The sequence below is a fragment of the Protopterus annectens genome, chromosome 9.part0 (genome assembly GCF_019279795.1).
Source record: "Protopterus annectens isolate FY-2018-M chromosome 9.part0, PAN1.0, whole genome shotgun sequence".
In the NCBI taxonomy this organism is placed as follows: domain Eukaryota; kingdom Metazoa; phylum Chordata; order Ceratodontiformes; family Protopteridae; genus Protopterus; species Protopterus annectens.
Window position 1 is genome coordinate 1,928,258,935 of NC_056743.1, and position 23,771 is coordinate 1,928,282,705.

Sequence of the window (23,771 nt, forward strand, 5' to 3'; positions counted from 1 at the left end):
TGTGGTGAGACCAAAGGGTAGGGCTCAAAATTGGTAATGATGGACTCCTAGCTGGAAGTGGAGGAACCTCCTGGAGCTTCTGTGCATCTTTATGTGATAGTAGGCATCCTGGTGGTCGAACGAGCACATCCAGTCACCCTCTTGCAGGTACAGCATGATGGACTGTAAGATGACCATCCGGAACTTCGGCAACTGACAGGTTCAAGGTAGATAGGTCCAGAATGGGCCTTAAGTCCACTGTCTTCTTTGGCACCAAAAAGAACCTGGAGTAGATGCCTGATCCAAACTGATCTGGGGGGACAGGTTCGATGGCTCGTTTCTATAGCAGCTTGGAAATTTCCAGTGCTGCTGCCTCCCTTTGCGCGGGTGGTACATCCGGGAGGTGTTTGAGAGGTTTGGAAGGAACCACAAACAGGATCGAGTATCCTCTGGAAATTATCTGAAGCACCCAGCGGTCTGATGTTATAGACTCACATGCCACCAGGTGCAACAACAAGCGACCCCCGACTGTCTCCAGAGTAGAGCAGTCAGGCAACCCCTCAGGGTTGCTGTGCGGGCCTGTCCGAGAATGGTTCTCGAGACCCAAAATTCCTCGGACCCCCCTCTGCATCTGGGCCAGCGTCTATCCTGCCCCCCTCTGCCTCTAGGGGAAGAAAAGCCCTGAGTGTCCCAGTAATACTTAGACTTCCGGAACTATATCTTCTTTTGCCCTTGCTGATTCTGGGAAAAGGATCTTTGAGGGTTCAAGAAGCGGATTCCGACAGAAGACAGTGTATCTTCCCGTCTTTCTCACTCTGGACCAAGGTGTCTCGGACGGTCTTGCCAAAAAGAGTAGAACCGTCATAAGGGGCGTTCCATGAACTGACATAATCTGGGACATGCCGGACCCAGCTACCCTAGCCTCTCCGTCAGTAACATGTGAGAGGAGTCGCATGGATGTGTTGGAAACCATTGTCAAGGTGGCCATCCTCGCGGAGAACGTCTCTCTGTCCTCCTGCGACATGGACACTGGGGGGAAACTCGGCCAGTTCCTTTAACAGGTCGCACTGTAGTCTAGTAACATGGGCCAGATAGTTCAGTGCCCTGATGGAAAAGGTCGCGGATGCTTAAACCCGCTTCCCTAAGCGGTCCATCATCCTAGACTCTTGGTCAGGGGGATGAACCAAGGAACTCTCCTGGGCTAGTATCTTTTTTGATGGCTGCTGCTACCACCATAGCGTCTACAGGTGACCCTTTATTCCACGCTGGTCTGTCAGAGGGGGGGTTCAAAATTTTGTCTGGGCGTTTTGGGATTAGTTCCACGGTGTCCGGCTCCTTCCAAGCTTGGAAGGTGACCAGGTCCACCAAGGGAACTGTGGGAGGGGACACCCAGGAAGTAGATGGGCCCGTGTCAAAAGCCTCCAGGAACACAGATTTGTCCGAAGAAGGTTTTGGGGTGAACCAACCTCCCCGCTGGCGTAGGATTTCCATGAGGTTTCCAAAGGAGACATCCTCGGGAGGTGATCTGGGGGAACCTTCCCCATCATCCAAATCCAAGTCCTCGGTGAGGGACTCGGGGGAGTCCAAGTGCCTCCTCTTGCACGTATGCTTGTGAGGTACGTCTCCGGTGGGGCTGTCCAGGAGGAACTCGCAAGTCACTTGTTCCTCAGGGGGAACAGCTTGGGGCTCCAAGAGCACGGACTGTCCCTCAGGTAAAATGATGGGATTTACACACAAAGCGGAAGGAGTAGGGGCGGAGTCCAAAGAAATAGTCAAGGGTCTCAATCCAGTGGAGAGAACCCTTTCTACCACGTCTAACGCTGAGGAAGAACGAGCTTCCTGGGCCACCAGTAAGGAAACCGGTCTCCCCGGATCCGATGTAAGAATTGGAGCCAGGCCTGAAGTGGATGGAGCTCCCAGGGGGGGAACTTGGCCCAACAACATCAGAACCGATGGAAAAAGTTCCACTCCCTCGGATCTGACATCCAGGCTCCAGCTCAGAGAGCCACTCAGATCCGAACTGGTCAGATCCGACATGCTCCAGGCAGCTACCGGCATCAAGGAGACAGGTACCGTCAGGGCTGACCCCCTGACTAAGGCCATCCTCAGATCCATGTACTCCGAACCCAGAGATCGGAGAAGGAGAAATTGGAGTGAAGAAAGGAAGCAAGCCCTACCCACCAGAGGGAGAGGGGGCTGGCAAGACTCCCATCTGGATTTGTGTGCGAATGAACCTCCTCATCATTTTATCCATGTCGACTTCGGAAAGGCTTCAGGTGGAGCGCGGTGAGGCCAATGATTCAACCTGGCGGGTTGAGGAACTGAGGCCTTAGATAGTGGTTGTGGCTCTTCCGGCTCCGGGGAAAATCTGGGAGATCGGAGCAGAGGGGAGTCACAGTGCCTAGACTGACTCTTGGAGGGAGTTCCTGATGGAGCTGAAAGGACCGGGGACCTGTTATGTTTCTCTGTAAGCTGTAGAGGAGGCAGCTGCCTCCATGTTAGGTAGAAGGCCTTTCAAGGCTAACTTGGCCCGTCTATCCTTAATGGCGCGCAAATGGCACAATCAGTATTTAAAAGGGCTACACCCAAACACATCACGTAAAGAGTGAGGCCATCAGCGGGTGACAATTTGTGGCCACACTCAGTGCACCTCTTAAAGACCGGCTTAGGATCAGCCATGTCTCACACAAAGATTTTTAAAGACGTCTAACACACAATACAGAAAACAAAACTATTTTCTACACAAACCCACTCACCACACTCTCAGAAGGCACACAGAACACTGGGGGGGGGGGGGGGAGACAACTATACACTACTACACAAAAAAACTAAATCAAGGGGAGGAAGAGAGGGAACCTACACTGACAAAACTACACTCACAAAACACTCAAAAAATACTTGAATACCAAAACTACCCAACTCACAGATTCGAAGCTCAGGATCACGATGCTTATTGGCTAGCCATGGCAAATGAGATCTGGGGGTTGGAAGGTATGGAGGTGTATTACGGGGTAAGGTGAGGAGCTTGGAGCTCAGAGCAGATGCTAGTGAAATTGCTGGCTCGGATCCAATCCAAGCCAATCCAACCCACAGGTTGAAGATCAAATTAAGTAAACTACTTCAGATCCTTTATTTATCAAATATGAAAACAAAGTTTTAACAGAAAAAAATAACAGTACATGCTTCTCTCTCTTTATAGACACACACACACATTTTATATATATATATATATATATATATATATATATATATAGGCGTGCCTTCGTTGAAGGCTGAACGTCGAGCTGGCACCTCGGCGTTCGTGAAAATCTACTGCCAATCATTAGCGGACCGGAGTTCCGCTGTGGCGACCCCTAACCGGGAAAAGCTGAAAGACAACAACATATATATATATATATATATATATATATATAGACATAGATATATGTGTGTGTGTGTGTGTGTGTGTGTGTATAAATTACATGTAATGCGTATGTGTATTACATATATATTTATGTAAATACATGCACACACATCATTTACTACAGAGGCTGTACATATTCAAATATATATTAAGAAACAAATGCATACACCATTACAGTATTAGCATCTCCGATACTCACCTGCTGGTTTTTCCTTTCTGCTGTTACCAAAGCTGAAGGGCTGGACATATGATCCTTCATTACCTGTGGTACACACAAAAATGATCAAAAAGCTTTAGACAGTTACATTCAGTGCAACCTTTCAAAGTAACTTGCTCCACCCTAGTCAAAACAGTCTAGAGATACATTTCTAACCTTTACAGTAAGTCTCCTTTGTTTGTCCACACTGTGTGTCACAGCCCTGCCTAAGAACCCACCCTTAGCCACAGGCATTCAGTCTTTCAAAAGGTATCTATTAACCCCGCCCGCTCAAATTCTCTGCCTTTCATTTTTCAAAAAATGTGTGGCTTATCACCATGGAATCCAACTGCAGAATAACCTACTTTTTTTTTAATAACATACAGATCTGTAACAAGTGTGAGTTAAGGTGCAAGTTCCCAGAGCAAAAACATGTACATTCATTAGACTTAGAAATATAAAACAAAGGAAAAAAAAGGAAGTTGCACAGAATCCCATATTTAGAATTTTTAGAAACATTGCTTAATGCCATCTGTTTTCATTATTCCTAAAGCCAAGGACACAAACAATGAAGTAGTAGCCTCAGCTACAAAACATACAACTAGGGTTGAAGAAACAACATTGTACCCCGGAATACAGCCATGAGCGGTAGTAATTACTGACTGATGAACACCTGCTTCATGTTAGGAGGGAAAAGGATGAAAGGAAGTTCTGCTGCAGAGGTATCCTCCGGTGGAGAGATGAAGGCCAGCCCTGACGGTATTAAGTGTGTTGTCAGTCACTGCACGAAACCTGCACATTGTAAGACGATATGCAACAACAAGAGGCCACCAGTGTGGTAGGTGTTATGCATGTACTACATATGTCTGATGCACAGTAACAGGCAGGGAAATAGAAGCAACAAAAAAAGTGACAACTATGGGAGACTGCCAGCCGATGCCCGACTCTCATCACCCATTAATCTTGCAAGAAAGGTGGCAACCTAAAAACTTTAGCCCCCCCCCCCCATAAAACGGCACACCTTCCAACACAAAGAGGCAAATTAATTGATGACAAGGTATTGTGGCAGACTGCCAAACAGGTGGAGACACCAACAAAAATCACCTTAACAATGTATGGCTCCTATTTAGAGCAAATGTTGTAGAGTACCACAACATTAGGTGGGGCAGGCAACACGTTGCAGAATACCACAACATTAGGTAGGGCAGGCAGCAAGCTACAGAGTACCACAACATTAGGTAGGGCAAGCAGCATGCTATCGGGTACCACAACATTAGGTAGGGCAGGCAGCACGCTTTTGAGTACTACAACATTAGGTAGGGCAGGCAGTACGCGATCAAGTACCACAACATTAGGTAGGGCAGGCAGCATGCTATCGAGTGCCACAACATTAGGGAGGGCAGGCAGTGTGCTATTGAGTACCACAACATTAGGTAGGGCAGGCAGTGTGCTATTGAGTACCACAACATTAGGTAGGGCAGGCAGCGTGCTATCGAGTACCACAACATTATGTAGGGCAGGAAGCACGCTATCGAGTACCACATTAGGTAGGGCAGGCAGCACACTATTGAGTACCACAACATTAGGTAGGGCAGGCAGCACACTATCGAGTACCACAACATTAGGTAGGGCAGGCAGCACACTATCGAGTACCACAACATTAGGTAGGGCAGGCAGCACACTATCGAGTACCACAACATTAGGTAGGGCAGGCAGCACACTATCGAGTACCACAACATTAGGTAGGGCAGGCAGCACACTATCGAGTACCACAACATTAGGTAGGGCAGGCAGCACACTATTGAGTACCACAACATTAGGTAGGGGAGGCAGCACACTACTGATTACCACAACATTAGGTAGGGCAGGCAGCATGCTATCGAGTACCACATTAGGTAGAGCAGGCAGCACGCTATAGAGTACCACAGCATTAGGTAGGGCAGGCAGCACACTACTGAGTACCACAACATTAGGTAGGGCAGACAGCACGCTATCGAGTACCACAACATTAGGTAGGGCAGGCAGCACGCTATTGAGTACCACAGCATTAGGTAGGGCAGGCAGCACGCTATTGAGTACCACAACATTAGGTAGGGCAGGCAGCATGCTATCGAGTACCACAACATTAGGTAGGGCAGGCAGCATGCTATCGACTACCATAACATTAGGCAGGGCAGGCAGCATGCTATCGACTACCATAACATTAGGCAGGGCAGGCAGCACGCTATTGAGTACCACAACATTAGGTATGGCAGGCAGCATGTCGCAGAGTACCACAACATTGGGTAGGGTAGACAGCATGCCAGGTTCCGTAGAAATCACAGTCACAGCTGTGGAAACAGGCAAAAGGGCAAGATATTCTCATAGCAGCAAAGTCATGCAAGTACAGTGATGAGCCTTCTGAAAACTGTGTGCAAATACATTTAGTATCAAAGTTATTCCCATTTTAAAGGCTTAAAAAGTCACCCTTCTGTTTTAAGAGCAAGCTCTAAACAGACACTGATGAATTCCATCATGGCAGGTCTTAAATAGTGTAACTGCCTGTAGCAAAACTTGAAAGGAAGGAAATTCCTAGTTAAAATAAAAATGTATACCTCTGAAATGTCACTCTTCCCTGGGTGGAGGGGGGTCAATTCCCTTCAACAATGAAGATCACAGACTTATCGCTCATTTGAAACAAACTGCTGATATAAGAACAATCATAAGTAAATTATGTCCATGTTTGACAGTGATCATAATTTTGGCAAATAAAACGTACAGCGCACCTCAGACTAGACATACCAACAAAAAGTTGAATTAAAATTGATCCTGTAACCACATCATTTCATGCACTTGACTTGAAATTTTCAGAAAACAAGCAGCTGAGTTTACTGGTGACACCGAACCACTTTCATCACCTTATGTCATTTGCTTGCTTGGAGTATGCTATCAAAACTCAAGAGTGCTCTGAGATTAGTGCAAATACTCTTATCTTATTTAATTAATGTGATTATTTGATCCCTAAACATCTAAAACCTTGGGAGATCACTAGTCAAAACATCAACACTCCCAAAGTAAAAAAAAAACACATTTTTTTGGAAAGGGATGACCGCTGCACTAACCACCACAGAATTGTGAACATGCATACACATATATTAATATACGTACACACACATGCACACACAGACAGACACACACACACACACATGCACACACAGACGCATGCAGAGACACACAGACAGACGCAGGCAGACACACATATACACACACACACAGAAACTACGCAAAGACTGCAGACACAGAAAAGATGGAGATGGGTAGGATAATGCTCTTCTCCCTACTCTCAGAGTTAGGCATCATGACTAGATACTGGCTCATGTTCAGTGATCTGGGTGTCAATCAACTGGAACTGGCAAGCATCAAACAGAAGGACTCCTAGGACCTACTTCTGACTTACAATGCAGGGCAAAATCCTTTACCTCCTGTATTTTCAGTACCATGCTCTCTGCATTCACACAAGTTTACAGAGTTGCTGTGTGGGCCATTTAACTCTACATTTCCTAGGTTTTAGTTTCATACGCCCAGTGCTTTTCTTATCACACAGTGCGCATTTGTTTTCACATATGCAGACTGCAGTGAATGATTTGAAAACAAAAATGAAAACAATGCTAACATCATGCAAGATGAAACACAGACTTTCAAAGGCTGTAGTCATACTCAATATTAATTCCCAGAATATCCACTGTTGTGCTACCTAATCAGATCACAAAGTTACTTAATTACTCCTACAAGAGGTAATTATGTTCAGTATGCAAGACCTTGGAGGAAATGACCAAAACAATGAAAGGATTCCCAGTTCTTCACATTTTCTTCAGCCTTGCTTACACAGCAAACTCATTGAACACTGACCTAGAGGTATTTTGCCCCAAATCCCAATATCACTCACTGGAAAACAATATCCTGTTATAGCAGTATGACCCAGACTCTGATTTACAGCTACAACTCTGTTGGCTTCTGACAGCATCAGTGTGACTCAGTCCCACTACTGTGTGCGCTCATGCGTGCAAGCCACTGTCCCAGCAGTATCTACACCAGTGCAACCCACCGTCCCAGCATATATATGCCAGTGCATCCCAGCAGTATCCATGCCAGTGCAACCTACCATCCCAGCAGTTATCTACGCCAGTGTGACCCACCGTCCCAGCAGTACCTACGCCAGTGCGACCCACTGCCCCAGCAGTAGCTACGCCAGTGCGACCCACTGCTACAGCAGTAGCTACGCCAGTGCGACCCAGTGCCCCAGCAGTAGCTACGCCAGTGCGACCCAGTGCCCCAGCAGTAGCTACGCCAGTGCGACCCAGTGCCCCAGCAGTAGCTACGCCAGTGCGACCCAGTGCCCCAGCAGTAGCTACGCCAGTGCGACCCAGTGCCCCAGCAGTAGCTACGCCAGTGTGACCCAGTGCCCCAGCAGTAGCTACGCCAGTGCGACCCAGTGCCCCAGCAGTAGCTACGCCAGTGCGACCCACTGCCCCAGTAGTACATACACGAGTGTGACCCACTGTCCCAGCAGTACATACACCAGTGCGACCCAGTCTCTCTGCAGTGTACACGCCAGTGTGACTGTCTCCATAGTGTACACGCCAATGTGAACCATTCTCCATGCAGTATACATGCCAGTGTAACCCATTCTCCATGCAGTGTACATGTAAGTGTGACCTGGTCTCCCTGTAGTATGTACGAGTATAACCTAGTCTCCCCTCTAGTATGTATGGCAGTGTGACCCAGTTTCCCCTGTAGTACATATACGTCAGTGTGACCCAGTCTCTCTGTAGTATGCATGTATGTATTTATTTCAATGATACCCATCCTCCCTGAAATACATATGTCAGTGCGCCACAGTCTCTCTGTAGTACGCATGTCAGTATGATCTAGTTTTCCTGCAGTATGTATGTCAGTGCGACCCAATCTCCAATGCAACCCAGTCTTCCTGAAGTACTTGTGTCGGTATAACCCAGTCTTCCTGCTGTACATGTGTCAGCACGACCCAGGGTTCACACAGTACGTATGTCAGCATAACCCAGTGTTCACCCAATACATGTGTCAGTACTTCACTGCATAATTACCAGTCAGAATGTTTCTCTGCTGCACAACCATCTTCTCCGGTGGCTCACTTTTCCCACAGCAATACTACAATCATTTAGCGCTTGCTTCCAGCCTAGTGCTCACCAGTACAAGGTTTCCATTTTTGCCACACAGTCAAATTTTCTTAATAAAGCAGTAACAACTGTACAAGTTCCAGGACAGCAGCCAAGCTCTCAGAACCATACCACAATCAGAATAAGCAGTGGTGTTAGTTTAGGCCCAGCTTCGTAGCATCAGCCATGACCACAGCTCCCAAACCCTCGCACCATAATAATTAGCAAGGTCCACTCTTTGTCCATCTCAATATACCATGGCATCATCAGAATCAGCGATGGCCTCACTCCCCAACCCAAGACACCATCAGAAGCAGCCATGGTTCTAGTACATGTCCATCTCCCCAAGCCATGGCACCATCACAACTGGCAATGGTTCCACCCTAAATTCTTTTCCCCAAACCATATCATCACCAAAATAAATAAATGCAATGTGGGTCCAGAACCTGCACAATTATGCTGCTGATACTTTGGAATGGGAAAGCCAAGTTAGAAATGAAACCAGCAGGGCCTCCACTCTCCCAACAGATGTTCAGGCTATTCTCCTCCTTAAATGGAAAAAAATAATAGAAGCAAAACAAGATGCCATCTTAAACTGTTTGCTTAAAAAAGTCTTGATATTTTGAGTCTCAGCATCTGACCTTTTTTCTCCCGTCAGTGACAGAGCTCCAGCACATGCATCTGATTTCACAGGTGATGCTTCAGAAGTACACTAATTCAGTGACAATGCTTTTTCACCTCTTACCTTGTTCCTGCTCACTTATTTGAATCTTACCTTAATAGCCTCCCTTGTGTTCTCCACAAACACCTTCCTTTCATTCAGCTCAGAAGCTTCAATTTTGAATTTTCGAGGGTTGGCCTCTACAATTCCTTTAGGGAAGTTAAGGAAAATATGCTGTTCAAAGCAGTAAAGGCTAGACTTCAAAATCCTCTGCATTAGTAAGCGGGGAAAAAAAAAAAAAAAAAAGACAAGAAAAAGCATGGAACACTAAGTTACTATGCAAATCCCATCCCAGCTTTAAGGTCTTCTGAATAATGCACGACTCAGGAAACCAAGTGAGAATAACTACAAAGGGGAAAACTGTGATGATACAGCAATATCAGACCTTTCTTTGTAACTATCATATGCACCCAGAGTCTCTCTGGCCAGTTCTTCTAACTCAATACCAGTTTAGAAAAAGCAAGGCCACTCGACAGCCCTATGCAAGTTTTGCTACAACTAGCCATTATTCCTGACCAGCACAGACAATTATAAAAGTCTTTACTATTACAAGAACACCTTATCAGGTAATATCATTCACAACTGCAATTCTGGCTAACATGTACATAGCTGATGTACTGCCTTATCGGAATGTAATATGCTATTTTCGGAGGGGTCACACACAAGCACATAAGTATATACGCTTCTACACATAATAAATCAATACCTAAACATGATACATGTACAGGCAGAACCAGTGGTGTAAACAGATAAAGTCCTGACTATAACCCAGCTGACTTTAGGTGCTGGACAGTGCAGTTATGGATGCTGACTTCAGGTTGATCACTATCTCAGATGCTGGAAAGTGCAGTTAGGGAGGATGGGTATATCCATCTCGGGGAAGGGATGGTGGTCCCGGCTGGCCCACACTGCTACTCTGCTACTCTGCTGATACAGCCTCCAATGGAGAGCAGCGTCAGGTCAGGATTGAGGGGAAGTACAGGTGTGACCACCCAAGTAGGTGGATGGTAGCACTTGTTGGCACATCCGAAGAAACAAAAGGACAAAGACAGCCCTTGCAGTAACACTAGTGCTCATGTCACCACCAGAGAAGTTAGGCCAGTTACAATAACGAAGAAAAAAAAAAGTGTATAGTCAAGATGCCCATGAGGACACAAGCAAACTCAAGTGTCTACCTGTATAACAGCCCTCTTTGGCACCTCTCGTCCCAGTAGATCTGGGGATTTCCCAGCAATGGGGAATAAACACAATCTGGAGACAGTGTTAAAAAGCAATAAAAACTCTGCCTCAGTATAGAATTATACTGGGAACTCGAAGGAGCAATTATTAATAAGGTTAACGTAAAAAAAAAAACACTGATACACCTGTCCCACATTATGGAAATAATAATTAAACATTTTTATCCACAAGTGCTAAGCAAGCAATGGTCTTAGAAATAATTAGTCGCCTCACAGTTAGACGTTGCCCGTTCGATTCTCAGTTAGTGTGTCTTCTGTGTGGCAACATGCATGAATGGGCGTTCCTTCGTTGAAGGCTGTGCGTTAGGCCCGGCAAGCCAACACGTAAAAATCTACTGCCAATCATTAGCGGACCGGAGTTCCGCTGTGGCGACCCCTAACCGGGAAAAGCCGAAAGACACAAACAAACAAACTTGATACAAGAGCCAAAATCCTATATTGTAAGTGCACTGGCTTTTTTGGTTTGTTTTTGTCTGAAACTCTATTTTATTTCCTTATTGAGATTGGGTTCTGATGCTTTCAGAAAAGAAACAACTGTATCACAATTAGAGCTCCTTATAATAGGAGTGTTTCCCACTGTTCTTTAATATTCAGCAGGTTCGTAAGCTGAAATGTATACTTTATTTCAGTTCACCTTTATGCAACTCCCTGGCAGATAAATTCATTACTGAATGCCCACTGCTGAACATTCCGGAATCTCTTAATACTATGCACTACCTCTACCACGGAACACCTCCGGGGGGGGGGGGCTCTATAACTTACAAAAAAGTACAGTTTTGTACCTACCATAAATGTAGATGTTCGAGGATCCACATTGCTGCAGTCCTAACTATTGGGTAGTCCGCTGTCCAGTCGGCCCGAATACCAAAGTATATGGCTGACGTCGGTCAGGGCGCATTAGACTGATGTCAGTACGTCAGGGTACTAATGCGCATGACCGACGCCATATCCTCAGTCTTTTCTTGCCCCAGATGTCAGAAGACCCTGAAAAGATAAGGCCAAAAACCAAAAACTCCCAACATATCTGCACCAAAATATATATATATACAAAACATACAAAAATAGCAGAATATAACCTCACCTACACAACCACCCCTAAACACAGAGGGGAAGGAGGGAGAATGGACTGCAGCAATGTGGATCCTCGAACATCTACATTTATGGTAGGTACAAAACTGTACTATGTTCTTCATTCCACATTGCTGCAGTCCTAACTATTGGGTAGAATCCCAAAGCAGAGGTAAGGGAGGCTGGCAAATCATAAGGAAGCAGGAGCTGATAACATGCCTTGCAAAATAGCTGTGGCAAAACCAGCCCTAGACTTAGAGTAGAGAGGAAGGTGGTAATGCTTAGAGAAAGTATGCACTGAACTCCAAGTAGCTGCCTCCAAAATATCCTTAGTTGCCACCCCCCTTTAAAAAGCTGTTGAAGTGGCAGTAGCCCTAGTGGAATGAGGCCTAATCCCAGCTGGAATCTCCTTGCCATGATGGGAATAACAAAATGCAATGCAAAACCCAATCCACCTAGAAATAGTTTGTTTTGACACAGGCTTGCCCTGAGAACTCAAAGCAAAAGAAACAAACAACTGCTGAGACTGCCTAAAATCCTTAGTCCTGCTCAAATAATAACGCAATTGCCTGTGTACATCTAAAGTGTGCAAAATCTTTTCCCCTTTATTTTGGGGATCTGCATAAACGTAGGCAAATGAATAGTTTGGTTTAAAGCCACACCAGAAACCACTTTAGGCATAAAGGAAGGATTAGTACGTAATGATACCCTATCCTTATGAAAATCAAAAGGCTCAACCGCCATAAGGGGCTGTAACACAGGAACCCTGCTTCCAGAAGTAATGGCCAACAAAAAAGCAGTCTTCCATGACAAGTATTTCAGATCAGCAGTAGCTGCAGGCTCAAAAGGTTGTAGAGTAAGTTTCTCCAACACAAAATTGAGATCCCAAGCAGGAGTAGGAGCTCTACGTGGGGTCTTATATTCTTTGCCCCTCTAAGAAATTGCTTGAACAAAGGATGTGAAAACAATGGTGGGTCACAATCATAGTGAGCTGAAATTGCTGCAGCATGAATCTTAATGGAAGAGAAAGACAAACCTTTGTCCAATAACTCAGTAAGATATTGAAGAGCCACACTCAAATTAGGCTCCGAAATCTCCAAATTCTTTGCTGCAGTCCAAAATAAATATCTCTTCCATTTTTCTGCGTACACTTTCCTTGTACTAGGTCTCCTGGCTTCCATAATCACATTTAAAACTTGTTGAGGAAGTTGAGACCTGCTGTCTTTCAAAACAGAATATGCCAGGCTGTTAGATGAAGAGAGTGAAGCTTGACATTGAGCAGACGACCGTCCTTCTGAGACAACAGATGTGGAATCAAGGGTAAAGGCCATGGAGGCTTCTTTACCAGACTCCGCAGTAATGGGTACCAGTGCTGCCGAGGCCAATCTGGAGCTATTAAAATCATCCTTGGCTTGTCTTGTCTGACTTTTAGAAGCACCTTTGGAAGAAGAGGCAGAGGTGGAAACGCATACACATGAAGATTTTTCCAACTGAAAGAAAGAGCATCCACTTTCCAAGCTGTGTGATGAAACCTCTTTGTGCAAAACTTTGGCAGCTGGTGGTTTAGTGGAGAAGCGAACAGATCTATGTCTGGAGTTCCCCAGGACACTGTCAACTTTTGAAATACATGAAGATCCAGTTTCCACTCGTGGGGATCCATGATTTGTCTGCTTAACACATCTGCTAAGGAGTTCTGTGCTCCCGGCAGAAACCTTGCCTGAAGAGTTAGTTGCAAGCTTAGCGCAGTCTCCCATGAAATCATTGCTTGCCTGCACAATGGGTAAGAATGTGTTCCCCTTGTTTGTTGATGTACCACATGACAGTTGTGTTGTCTGTTAGAATCAACACCTGCCCTGGAAGAAGTAACTCCTTGAAAGCCATTAATGCAAACTGGACTGCTAACATCTCCTTCATGTTGATATGTAGATGCTGTAGTCTGGCAGGCCACTTGTCTTGTATCCACTTTCCATTTAGATGAGCTCCCAAGCAATGTCTGAGGCATCTGTCGTTAGAATTTGACTCGCCTCTGGCTGGGTCACAGAGAGTCCCTTGTTTAGGTGACATTCCTGAGCCCACCACAAAAATTCCTTTTGAATGCAAGGTATTATTTGAATGACAGTGTCCAAATCCTGGCAGTGCTGTGTCCATACATTTTGAGATACCATTGTAGCTTCCTCATATGCAGTTTGGCATTGGGAAGCACCAGAATACAAGATGCCATGAACCCTAAGGCTTGAAGGACTGTCCTTGCAGTCAGCCGGACTGAAGAGATAGTTGATGGAAGTAACTGGAAAGATTCTTTTGTTTGTCCGGGGTTAAAAAGGCCATCTGGGCTGCTGTATTCAGTCTCACACCCAGAAAGCACATGTCTTGAGAGGGTACTAGACTGGACTTTATTTCGTTCACAGAATACCCTAGGCATCTTAGCACTGCTATGACATATTCCAAATGCTGTAGAAGGTCTTCCTTTTCTTGAGCCAGAATCAGGCAATCGTCCAAGTAAGGATAAATTTGAATTCCTTTTAGCCTGAAGTAAGCTATCACTGGAGCCAGAACCTTTGTGAATACTCTGGGCAGTAGATAAGCCAAAGGGCAATGCAGAGAACTGATAATGAGAATTTCCAGCTCGAAACGCAGATACTTTCTGCAACTTAGTCTTATAGGCACATGAAGGTAAGCTTCCTTGAGATCTAAAGTTACCATCCAGTGATCCTTGCCCAGCAGAGGTAAAAGCTGTTGTAACGTCAACATTTTGAACTTGGGAATGTCCAGATAAGTGTTGAGGATAGATAAATCCAAAATTGGTCTCCACGTGTTCCCCTTCTTTGTACTAGGAACAGGCGAGAATAAAATCCTAGGCCCCTTTCTGGCACAGGAACCGACTGAATTGCCCCTATTTGGAGTAACTGAGAAATTTGCTTGTGAGCCTCTTGTCTTTGTAGAGGAGGAATGTCTGGCATGCCTTTGAAAGGAGGCAAGGTATGGAAATAAAACCTGTAACCGTGGTGAATGATATCCAGAACCCATTTGTCTTGGGTAATTAAATCCCAATTTTCTTTGAAAAGAGACAGTCTTCCTCCTAGAGGTGCCGCCAGGAGAAGGTACTGGCAGCTGAAAAGGCAGGTCATTGGGTCTGCTTACGAAAGGACTGACCCCTGCCCTCACCAGAAGTCTGAGCAGGTGAACTCCCTGTCCTGGGCCTAAAAGCACCTTGAGCTCTGCCCCTACCACGTCTAGACCTACCCCTAGACTGGGAATCATAAGCAGGATAAGTCCATCCCTTAGCAGGCCAATTTCTACTAAACTTGGAGGCTGCACCTGCAAAAATCCTTAACAGTTTGCATAGACTTAGCCTTGTCCTCCATCTTCTTTAAAACTGCTTCCACAGGTGAACCAAACAACACATCAGACTGTAAAGGAGCATCCAAAATCCTTGTCTTAACATGCTCAGCTAAGTTCTGATCTCTCAACCAGGCGTGCCTACGAAGAACAGAACCAGTGGCAGCCACCCTGGAGGAGGCCTGCACAGCATCAAAACCACATTGCAAGGAATGTTTACCCACTTGTTCAGACACATGAACTAAATCCTGCAACTCTTTACACTCAATGCCTTCCGCCAGAGCATCCACCTTAGATTTCAACTGTGAAAGAAGATAATTCTGATATTTTAACATGTGAAACTGACAATTCAACGCCCTCATGGCTAAAGTGGAAGAAGTATACACTTTCTTTCCCCATCTATCCAAAGCCCTAGCCTCTTTATCAGGAGGGACAGGATTTTTAACAACTGAGGCCTTCACACCTTTAGGCCCCTGAGAGACAGTTTCGGGTCTGCCCCTGGACTCTTAAAAGATACTTATGAGCTTCAGGCACCCTATAATATCTATCCGGTTTAACTGGGGCAGGAGGCAAAGAATCCAGTTCAAGGAAGCCTCTGCAAAACATCTTCCACCACATTTAAAACAGGAGGTATAGCTAAAGGCCTGTGCTGGGGTAAAACAAGAATTCCCTAAGCCTTTTCCTGGAATCAGAGAAATCTTGACCTTCCCATTTAAAATGCTCCCTCATGGAATGCAGAGTCTCTGAAAATGAAAAATCCTCAGGAGTGGAAGCTGAAGGAGTAGAATCATCCACATCAGAATCAGAATAAGGAGGGTACTCCTGCAAGTCTTCAGCCGAAGACTCAGAAGCCTCCGAGCATTGCTCAAAACTCTCAAACTCAGATTCCACCCTAGGCCTCTTATCAGGAGGGGGCATAGAACCCCTTATCATAGTAATCAAATCCTCTGCCATTTTAAGCATATGTTTCTTAGGCAAAGAACCTGAAGTACTAGGAGAAACCCCCACTGAAGCAAAACTCGGCCTGCCCCTCAAAGAGGCCTTGGAAACCGAAGGGGAGGCTCTGACCACCTTAGGAAGAGAGGGAAGAACAGCCACCTGAGAAGCCCCCTCAGCCTGGCCTACTTCCTGAGAGGATACATCCTGTAACAGTAAAGTCTCTCCCTGAGACCCCAAAGAAACACCTGGCAAAACCTCCGGCTCCACTGAGCCCTCTAAAGAACCGACTTCTGGGACTGTCGGTTCCTCCACTCTAGGCTTTGCCGTTTGTCCTTGCGTTTTTAGCGGGCGGCCGGAACATCCGACGGCATCTTATAATTACAACGCTTCCCAAACACTAACCTGGCACAGTCTAACCTTCTCTTAATAGTGCGTTTGTTAAATCTAGCACAAGAGCGGCATCCAACAACGTCGTGCTCAGGCCCTAAACAAGGTATACACAAAGTATGGTAATCCCTATGAGGTATCTGTTTCCCACAAGAAATACAGTTATTCACTTTTTCTGACATCCGGTTAAATACTGAGGCAAGAAAAAACCAAAATATTCCCCAACGGGGTACTTAGCCAACTTTGATTCGGTCTGAAACTCTGGCTTCAGAAACTTTCAGAACGCCAACCTGCACTCGCAAAATTGCTTCTGCATCGGACCATGCGGCAAAAAAGACTGAGGATATGACGTCGGTCATGCGCATTAGTACCCTGACGTACTGACGTCAGTCTAATGCGCCCTGACCGACGTCAGCCATATACTTTGGTATTCGGGCCGACTGGACAGCGGACTACCCAATAGTTAGGACTGCAGCAATGTGGAATGAAGAACATCAAATTAATTCTTCCTAACAATGGCAACGGTCTTCAATGTGATGTTTATTTTTTGCCATTATGAAAATAAAAATAATACTAGCCAGTATTTGAGAACAACAGTTCTGCAAGTGATCTGTAACGTACAAATGCACTCTATTCTGCAATGGTTGCTGTGTGGGGGAGGCAGTTTTCATCTTCATAAGGTGCAACAACCATGGAGTTGATTACATTAGTAAAGGGGCTGCAGGGAGACAACTTCCCTGCAAAGGCACACCGGTGCAGCTGTTTGTGTTGTCACATCATAGCAAGAAGCTCTCCGGTTTGATTCTCGGCTGGGGCGCCTTCTGTGCAGAGTCTGCATGTCCTCCCTGCATTTGTGTCATTTTTCCTCAGAGTACTCCGGTTTCCTCCCACATTACAAAGACATGCATCTGGAGCGTTTCTCCCAGGGCCTCCGTTGATAAAAATACAGTTGTGTACACTTACCATAAATGTAGATGTTCGACTGTATTCACTGTTGCAGTCATTACATTTGGGTAATCTGCTGGCAGGTTGCCCTCAGTCGGCCTGAATACCAAAGTCTTGGGTCCTGCGTCAGTTGCTGTCCCTTCTTCCATGACGTCAGGTCGTCAGGGGTATAAAACATGCAGCTGACACCATTTTCTTTAGTTTTACTTTCCCCAGATGTCAGGTGCCTCCAAAAAGGTAGCAACAATATATAATGTAAACATATTTTATATATATATATTACATATACATATACACACATATACACACACACACACACACACACACACACACACACACACACACACACACATATATGCATCAATATAACCTTTACCTTCATCTACAAGCAAATACACCACATAGGTGGTAGAAGACAGAGAAGGAAAGATAAATCCAGAATGACTGGGGGATGGCGGCCGGGTAACCTGGCCTGCAACAGTGAATACATTCAAACATCTACATTTATGGTAAGTGTACACAACTGTACTATGTTCTTTGTGTTTCACTGTATTGCAGTCATTACATTTGGGTAGAATCCCAAAGCTATGGTTGGGAGGTTGGAGCTAAACAGCATTAGGTGCGGCTATAAGACCTTGCAGAACTGCAGTGGCAAAGCCTGCCCTGGACTTAGAGTAGAGAGGCAAATGGTAATGCTTTGTAAAAGTGTGAACAGAACTCCAGGTAGCAGCCTCTAGAATGTCTTTGGTTGGTACTCCTCTGAGAAAGGCTGCTGATGTAGCTGCAGCTCTGGTGGAATGAGACCTAATGCCCTTGGGCACAGGTTTACCATGGTGTAAGTAGCAGAAACGGATGCAGTGGCTTATCCACTTTGAAATTGTCTGCTTTGAAATAGCCTTTCCTTCTGATCCTGCAGCATATGTCACTAGTAATTGCTCAGTTTTTCTTAGAGCTTTAGTCCTGCTCAAGTAGAATCCTAGCTGTCTGTGCATGTCCAAGGAATGCAGAATCCCCCCGTTCTGTGGATTTGGATAAAAGGTTGGCAGATGAATTGTTTGGTTAAGAGCCACACTGGAAACCACCTTAGGCATAAATGTAAGATTTGTCCTCAAAGACACCCTGTCTGGGTAAAATATGATAAAAGGCTCTACAGCCATGAGGGCTTGTAGCTCTGAAACTCTTCTTGCTGAAGTAATCGCTAGTAGCAGAGCTGTTTTCCATGATAAGAACTTTATATCAGTGGTAGCAGCTGGTTCAAATGGAGGCAGGGTGAGCTTTTCCAATACATAATTGAGGTCCCATGCAGGTAACGGTGATGATCTAGGAGGCCTTAATTTTCTGGCTCCTCTAAGATACTGCTTTAGTAAAGGATGAGAAAAGATTGGTGGGCTCTGTATTATAATGACACGAAATGGCAGAGGCATGGATTTTAATTGATGAGAAAGACAGGCCTTTGTCAAGCATCTCAGTTAAGTATTTTAATATCTGAGGAATATTTGGTTCTGCTGTATCAGTTCCTTGTGCTTGATTCCAAGCACAGAATCTCTTCCATTTATCAACATAAGATTTTCTAGTACTAGGCCTTCTGGCTTCCAAAATGACATCCATCACAGCTTTACTGAGAGGAGTTGTTTGTATAACTACATGATCAGCCATGCTGCCAGGTTCAGTGTCTGGAAGTGATTGTGCAGGATCTGATTGTTTTGCTGGGACAGTAGTTGAGGTCTCTGAGGTAAGGTCCAAGCTGGGTATTGAGACAAGTTCCTTACGACTGAGTACCAGTATTGGTGGGGCCAGTTCGGGGCAATTAGTATCATCTTTGGTTTCTCTTGTCTGACTTTTAGGAGGACCTTGGGAAGAGGCAGAGGAGAAAAGGCGTAAACCGATAGGTTTTTCCAACTGAAGGGATAGGGCATCCACTTTCCATGCTTGTTTGTGATAAGTCCTTGTGCAGAATCTTTTCAATTGGTAATTTTCTAGAGAGGCAAACAGATCTATGTCTGGGCTCCCCCATTTCTCTGTTATCATGCTGAAGACTTGTGGATGTAGTTTCCACTCGTGAGGGTCCATAAGGTTTCTGCTTAAATCATCTGTCAGAATATTTTGCTTTCCTGGCAGGAATTGAGTTTGAAGATGTATTTGGTCAAAGCTGTGTCCCACAGTGCCATGGCTAATCTGCAAAGGGGGTATGAGTGTGTGCCCCCTTGCTTGTTTATATACCACATGACCGTGGTGTTGTCCGTCTTTATCAGTAGTTGTCCTGGATGAAGTAAGTCCTTGAAGGCTGTTAGGGCATTTTGAACAGCTAGCATCTCTTTCTGGTTGATATGTAGATGCATTTGTTTTGGGGTCCATATGCCCTGAATGCATCTTCCTGCCATGTGGGCCCCCTAGGCATAATCTGATGCGTCTGTTAAGGTTTGGCTGGCAGGGGGTAGAGTGAAGGCCCGTCCCATGTTTTGATGACATGCCTTTGCCCACCATAGAAACTCCTGTTGTAGGCAGGGTATGAGAGGAATCATTGTTTCCAGACTGTGAGAATGTTGACTCCATAAACTTTTCAGGTACCATTGAAGTTTCCTCATATGCAGTCTTGCATATGGAATCAGTAGGATGCAGGATGCCATGAAGCCCAGAGCCTGCAGAATTTGTCTTGCAGAAGACTGGGTTTTTGTTGCCATCAGTGTGAAGTAAGTAGTCAGTTGCCTTTGCTTGTTTGGCGTGAGGTAAGCCATCTGGGCAGTTGTATCCAAGCTTGCACCCAGAAATGTTATCTTTTGAGAGGGTACTAGTTGTGATTTCTTTTCGTTTATTGTGTACCCTAGGCATGTTAGAAGCCTTTTCACAAATGCCAGGTGTTGAAGAAGAATGTCCTTGCTCTCTGCTTGAATGAGACAGTCGTCCAAGTAAGGGTATATTTGTATACGTTTTTGTCTGCAAAATGCAATTACTGGTGCCAGGCACTTTGTGAAGACCCTGGGCGCAGTAGATAAGCCAAAGGGCAGTACAGAGAATTGGTAATGCATTAAGCCAGCCTTGAATCTGAGGTATCGTCTGCACGATTGTCTTAATGGGACAAGCAGGTATGCCTCTTTTAGGTCAGAAGCTGCGGCAAAGTCAGCATTTTGAATTTTGGAACGTCCAGGTATGTGTTCAAAATTGATAAATCCGGTATTGGTCGCCAGGCCTTGTCCTTTCTGGGTACCAAGAACAGTCTTGAGTAAAAACCTTGTCCTTTTTCCTGCTCTGGTACTGGCTGAATGGCCCCCATATCCACGAGGGATGTAACCTGTTTCTGTGCCTCTGCCCATTGATTTATTGGCAGATCCGGCCAACCATTTGCCATTGGCAGAGTGTGGAAATGGAATCTGTATCCCTGTGATACTATGTTTAGTACCCACTTGTCCTGGGTTATTAACTGCCAATTTTGAGCAAAAGTGCTAATTTACCACCTAAGGGTGCTGCCAAAAGATAAGTGCTTGGTGTAGGCAGAGGGAAGTCATTGGGACTGTTTTCTGTAGGTTTGCGCTTTATCTCCTCCAGATTTGGAGGTAGAAGTGCCCCCACTGCTTTTACCTGTATGAATCTTGCGCCTGGTATCTGGAACCCTTAGGGCATCTAGATTTGCCCCTTTGAGCTCTGTCTGACACAGGAAAGGACCAATTTTTTGTAGGCCAGTGTCTACTGAATTTTGGTGGCTGCACTTGTAAGAAGTCTTTAACAGTTTGCATAGACTTAGCTTTGTCTTCCATTTTCTTTAAAACCTTTTCTGCCTTAATAACAAACAGAGTATCATGCTGTGAAAGTGCATCTAGCAATTTAGCTTTAACATGACAAGGCAAATTTTGTTCCTTTAGCCAGGCATGCCTCCTAATCACAGATCCAGTAACTGCGGCCCTGCAGGAGGCCTCTAAGGAGTCAAAACCACATTGCAAAGTATGCTTTCCAACCTGTTCAGCTGCATGCAATAATTCCTGCAATTCTTTATTTTCTGCACAATCAGAAATCATCATCATTTTGTTTCAGCAATCCCATAACATGTTGTTGGTACTTAAGCATATGAAATTGACAGTTTAAGGCTCTGACTGCCAAGGCTGCAGATGTATAAACCTTTTTTTTCCCGATCTGTATAGTGCCCTTGAATCTCTGTCAGAAGGGGTAGGATGTTTTGCTGTTGAGGCCTTAACTCCCTTTGGACCCTGTGAAATAGTTTCAGGATCACCAGCAGGGTTTCTAAATAAAAATTTATGCGAGTCAGGGACCCTGTAATATCTGTCAGGCTTACTGGGAGCCGGAGGTAAGGAGTCAGGAGTTAAGCTGGACTCCGAAAATACATCATCCGCAATGTCTAAAACAGGGGGAATGGCTAAAGGCCTGTGTTGAGGGAGAAGAAGGGAATCCCTGAGCCTCTTTTTTGATTCTGAGAAGTCTTGACTCTCCCAGTGAAAATGATCCCTCAAAGTATGCAAGGTTTCCCCAAACGAATAATTCTCAAGAGGAGAAGCAGATGGTATAGACTCCTCTGCATCAGAATCCTCATAGGGAGGTATAAATAATTCCTGATCAGAAGAGGAATCAGAAGAAATAGAAACCTGATCTGAAGATTCATAATCAGTGTCTTACCTAGGCCTCTTATATGGAGGGGGATGGGTACCCCTGATCATAAGGTCTTCAGCCATTTTGATAGTCTGTTTTTTAGGCATAGAGGCCTGTGCAAGTGGCTCATGCGTTACTTTTTTAATTTTAGAAGTTGCTTTTGTCTGTGGTTTTGCAGCTGTCTGTTTGATATACAAATGTTGAGGTCTGAATACACCCTCAGAAGCCGGTGCCTGCTCAGCGGCTCCGGACCCATCAGAGGGAGATACATCGGTCAGTCCAATACCTTGAGTATCTTGCGGCATGCCGGACTCCACATGGGTGTCGGAAGAGGCCAGCGACTCGAAAGTAGTGGGTATCAGGGGCTGCGAAAGCGCCTCACTGAGTACCGGCGAACCGGCGACTGGCTTAGGAGAAGCTTCGTCGTCGGTTTTAGATCTCCACTGCCTTTCTCTGTCCTTTTCTTTGCGTTTTTTTATTTTCTCCGGTAGTTGGATTGCTATCCAATGACATTTCTGGGTAGTTAAACCTGTTCCCAAAATACTTTGAGGCAAAACTATACTGACGCTTAATAGTGCGTTGGTTAAATCTAGCACAGAAACAACAGCCAGGCACGTTGTGATCAGGGCCTAGGCAAGGAATACAGTATAAATGGAAATCCTTATGAGGTATTTGCTTCCCACAAGTAATACAATTAACTTTTTCTGACATCGATATGGAGCAAGAAAAAAGTTTCCCCTACGGGGTACTTGGCTTTAGTGAAGACTTCGGTTCTGAAACTCAAACTCGAATATTTCAGTAGTCTGCCGACTGGCACTTGCGAAATGCTTCTGCTTCTAGCACCGCGTGGCAAGAAAGACTAAAGAAAATGGTGTTGGCTGCATGTTTTATACCCCTGATGTAATGGAAGAAAAGACAGCAACTGATGCAGGACCCAAGACTTTGGAATTCAGGCCGACTGAGGGCAACCTGCCTGCAGATTACCCAAATGTAATGACTGCAACAGTGAAACACGAAGAACATCTGGCTCATTCCAAGTCGGACTTTCCTGGTAAATAAATGCTAAATAAATTAATAATTAAAGTATATGTTCATTCCAGTGAGGAATTCAAAAACATGTCACTTATTCTTGTAATAACAAGTTAGAGAGTGGACCAGTGAGTCTCCATCAAAAGAATGGACCATTTTTGACTGAAAATGTTTTAATAAAAAAATTAATTTGTGGTCCTGGTAAAGTGGGGATCATGTAGCAGTGGGCAAAGGTAACATTACTTACTAAAACATCTTCTAAGACTGCATATCCTCAGAGGAAGTTACAAAAATTCAGTAAAATGAGGTCTGTTGATTGATCAGGACTTGACAGATCAGATGTGTATATCTAGTAGGCATCCTTCATTCCCAAAAGGATCATGGGTTTGCACCCCTGTTAGACTAATCTGAACAGCATCCTCTGTGGCTGTGCAATCCAATCCGGGAGTCCTTTCCACATACTGAGCAGTAGGCAGATGTTGGTCTGGTATCACTGGCACAGACCTTCTGAGGGCTCTCTTATCTCCTTGGTCTCCTTGCTTAGATGGCTTTATATATAGACAGAGCTCCTTTCGCTTCTTATTTCCAGGTATACTTGTCTGAGGTTAGAGAATTCCAGGTGTCCATGCTGATGGAGAAAACACTGAGGTCATGCTTGCATATGTCCTTGTAGCACAATCTGGGTTGCCCTTTCAGCCTCTTTCCAGACTCCAGCTCACCAAAAAGGAGGTCTTTCAGTATTCATCCATCCGTCATG

General features: G+C 45.1%; 1 protein-coding gene across 2 annotated transcripts in view; it reads right to left on the reverse strand.

Moving 5' to 3' along the window:
* STX10 (syntaxin 10) overlaps nt 1–23,771 on the reverse strand; it is a 610,467-nt gene that overhangs the window by 404,311 nt on the left and 182,385 nt on the right. For both annotated transcript variants that reach the window (XM_044084737.1, XM_044084736.1), the window contains 2 exons: nt 9,528–9,622; nt 3,582–3,644 (listed from right to left, as the gene is read on the reverse strand). In XM_044084737.1, coding sequence (XP_043940672.1) covers nt 3,582–3,644; nt 9,528–9,622 — 158 coding nt within the window. The remainder of the gene's footprint in view (nt 1–3,581; nt 3,645–9,527; nt 9,623–23,771) is intronic.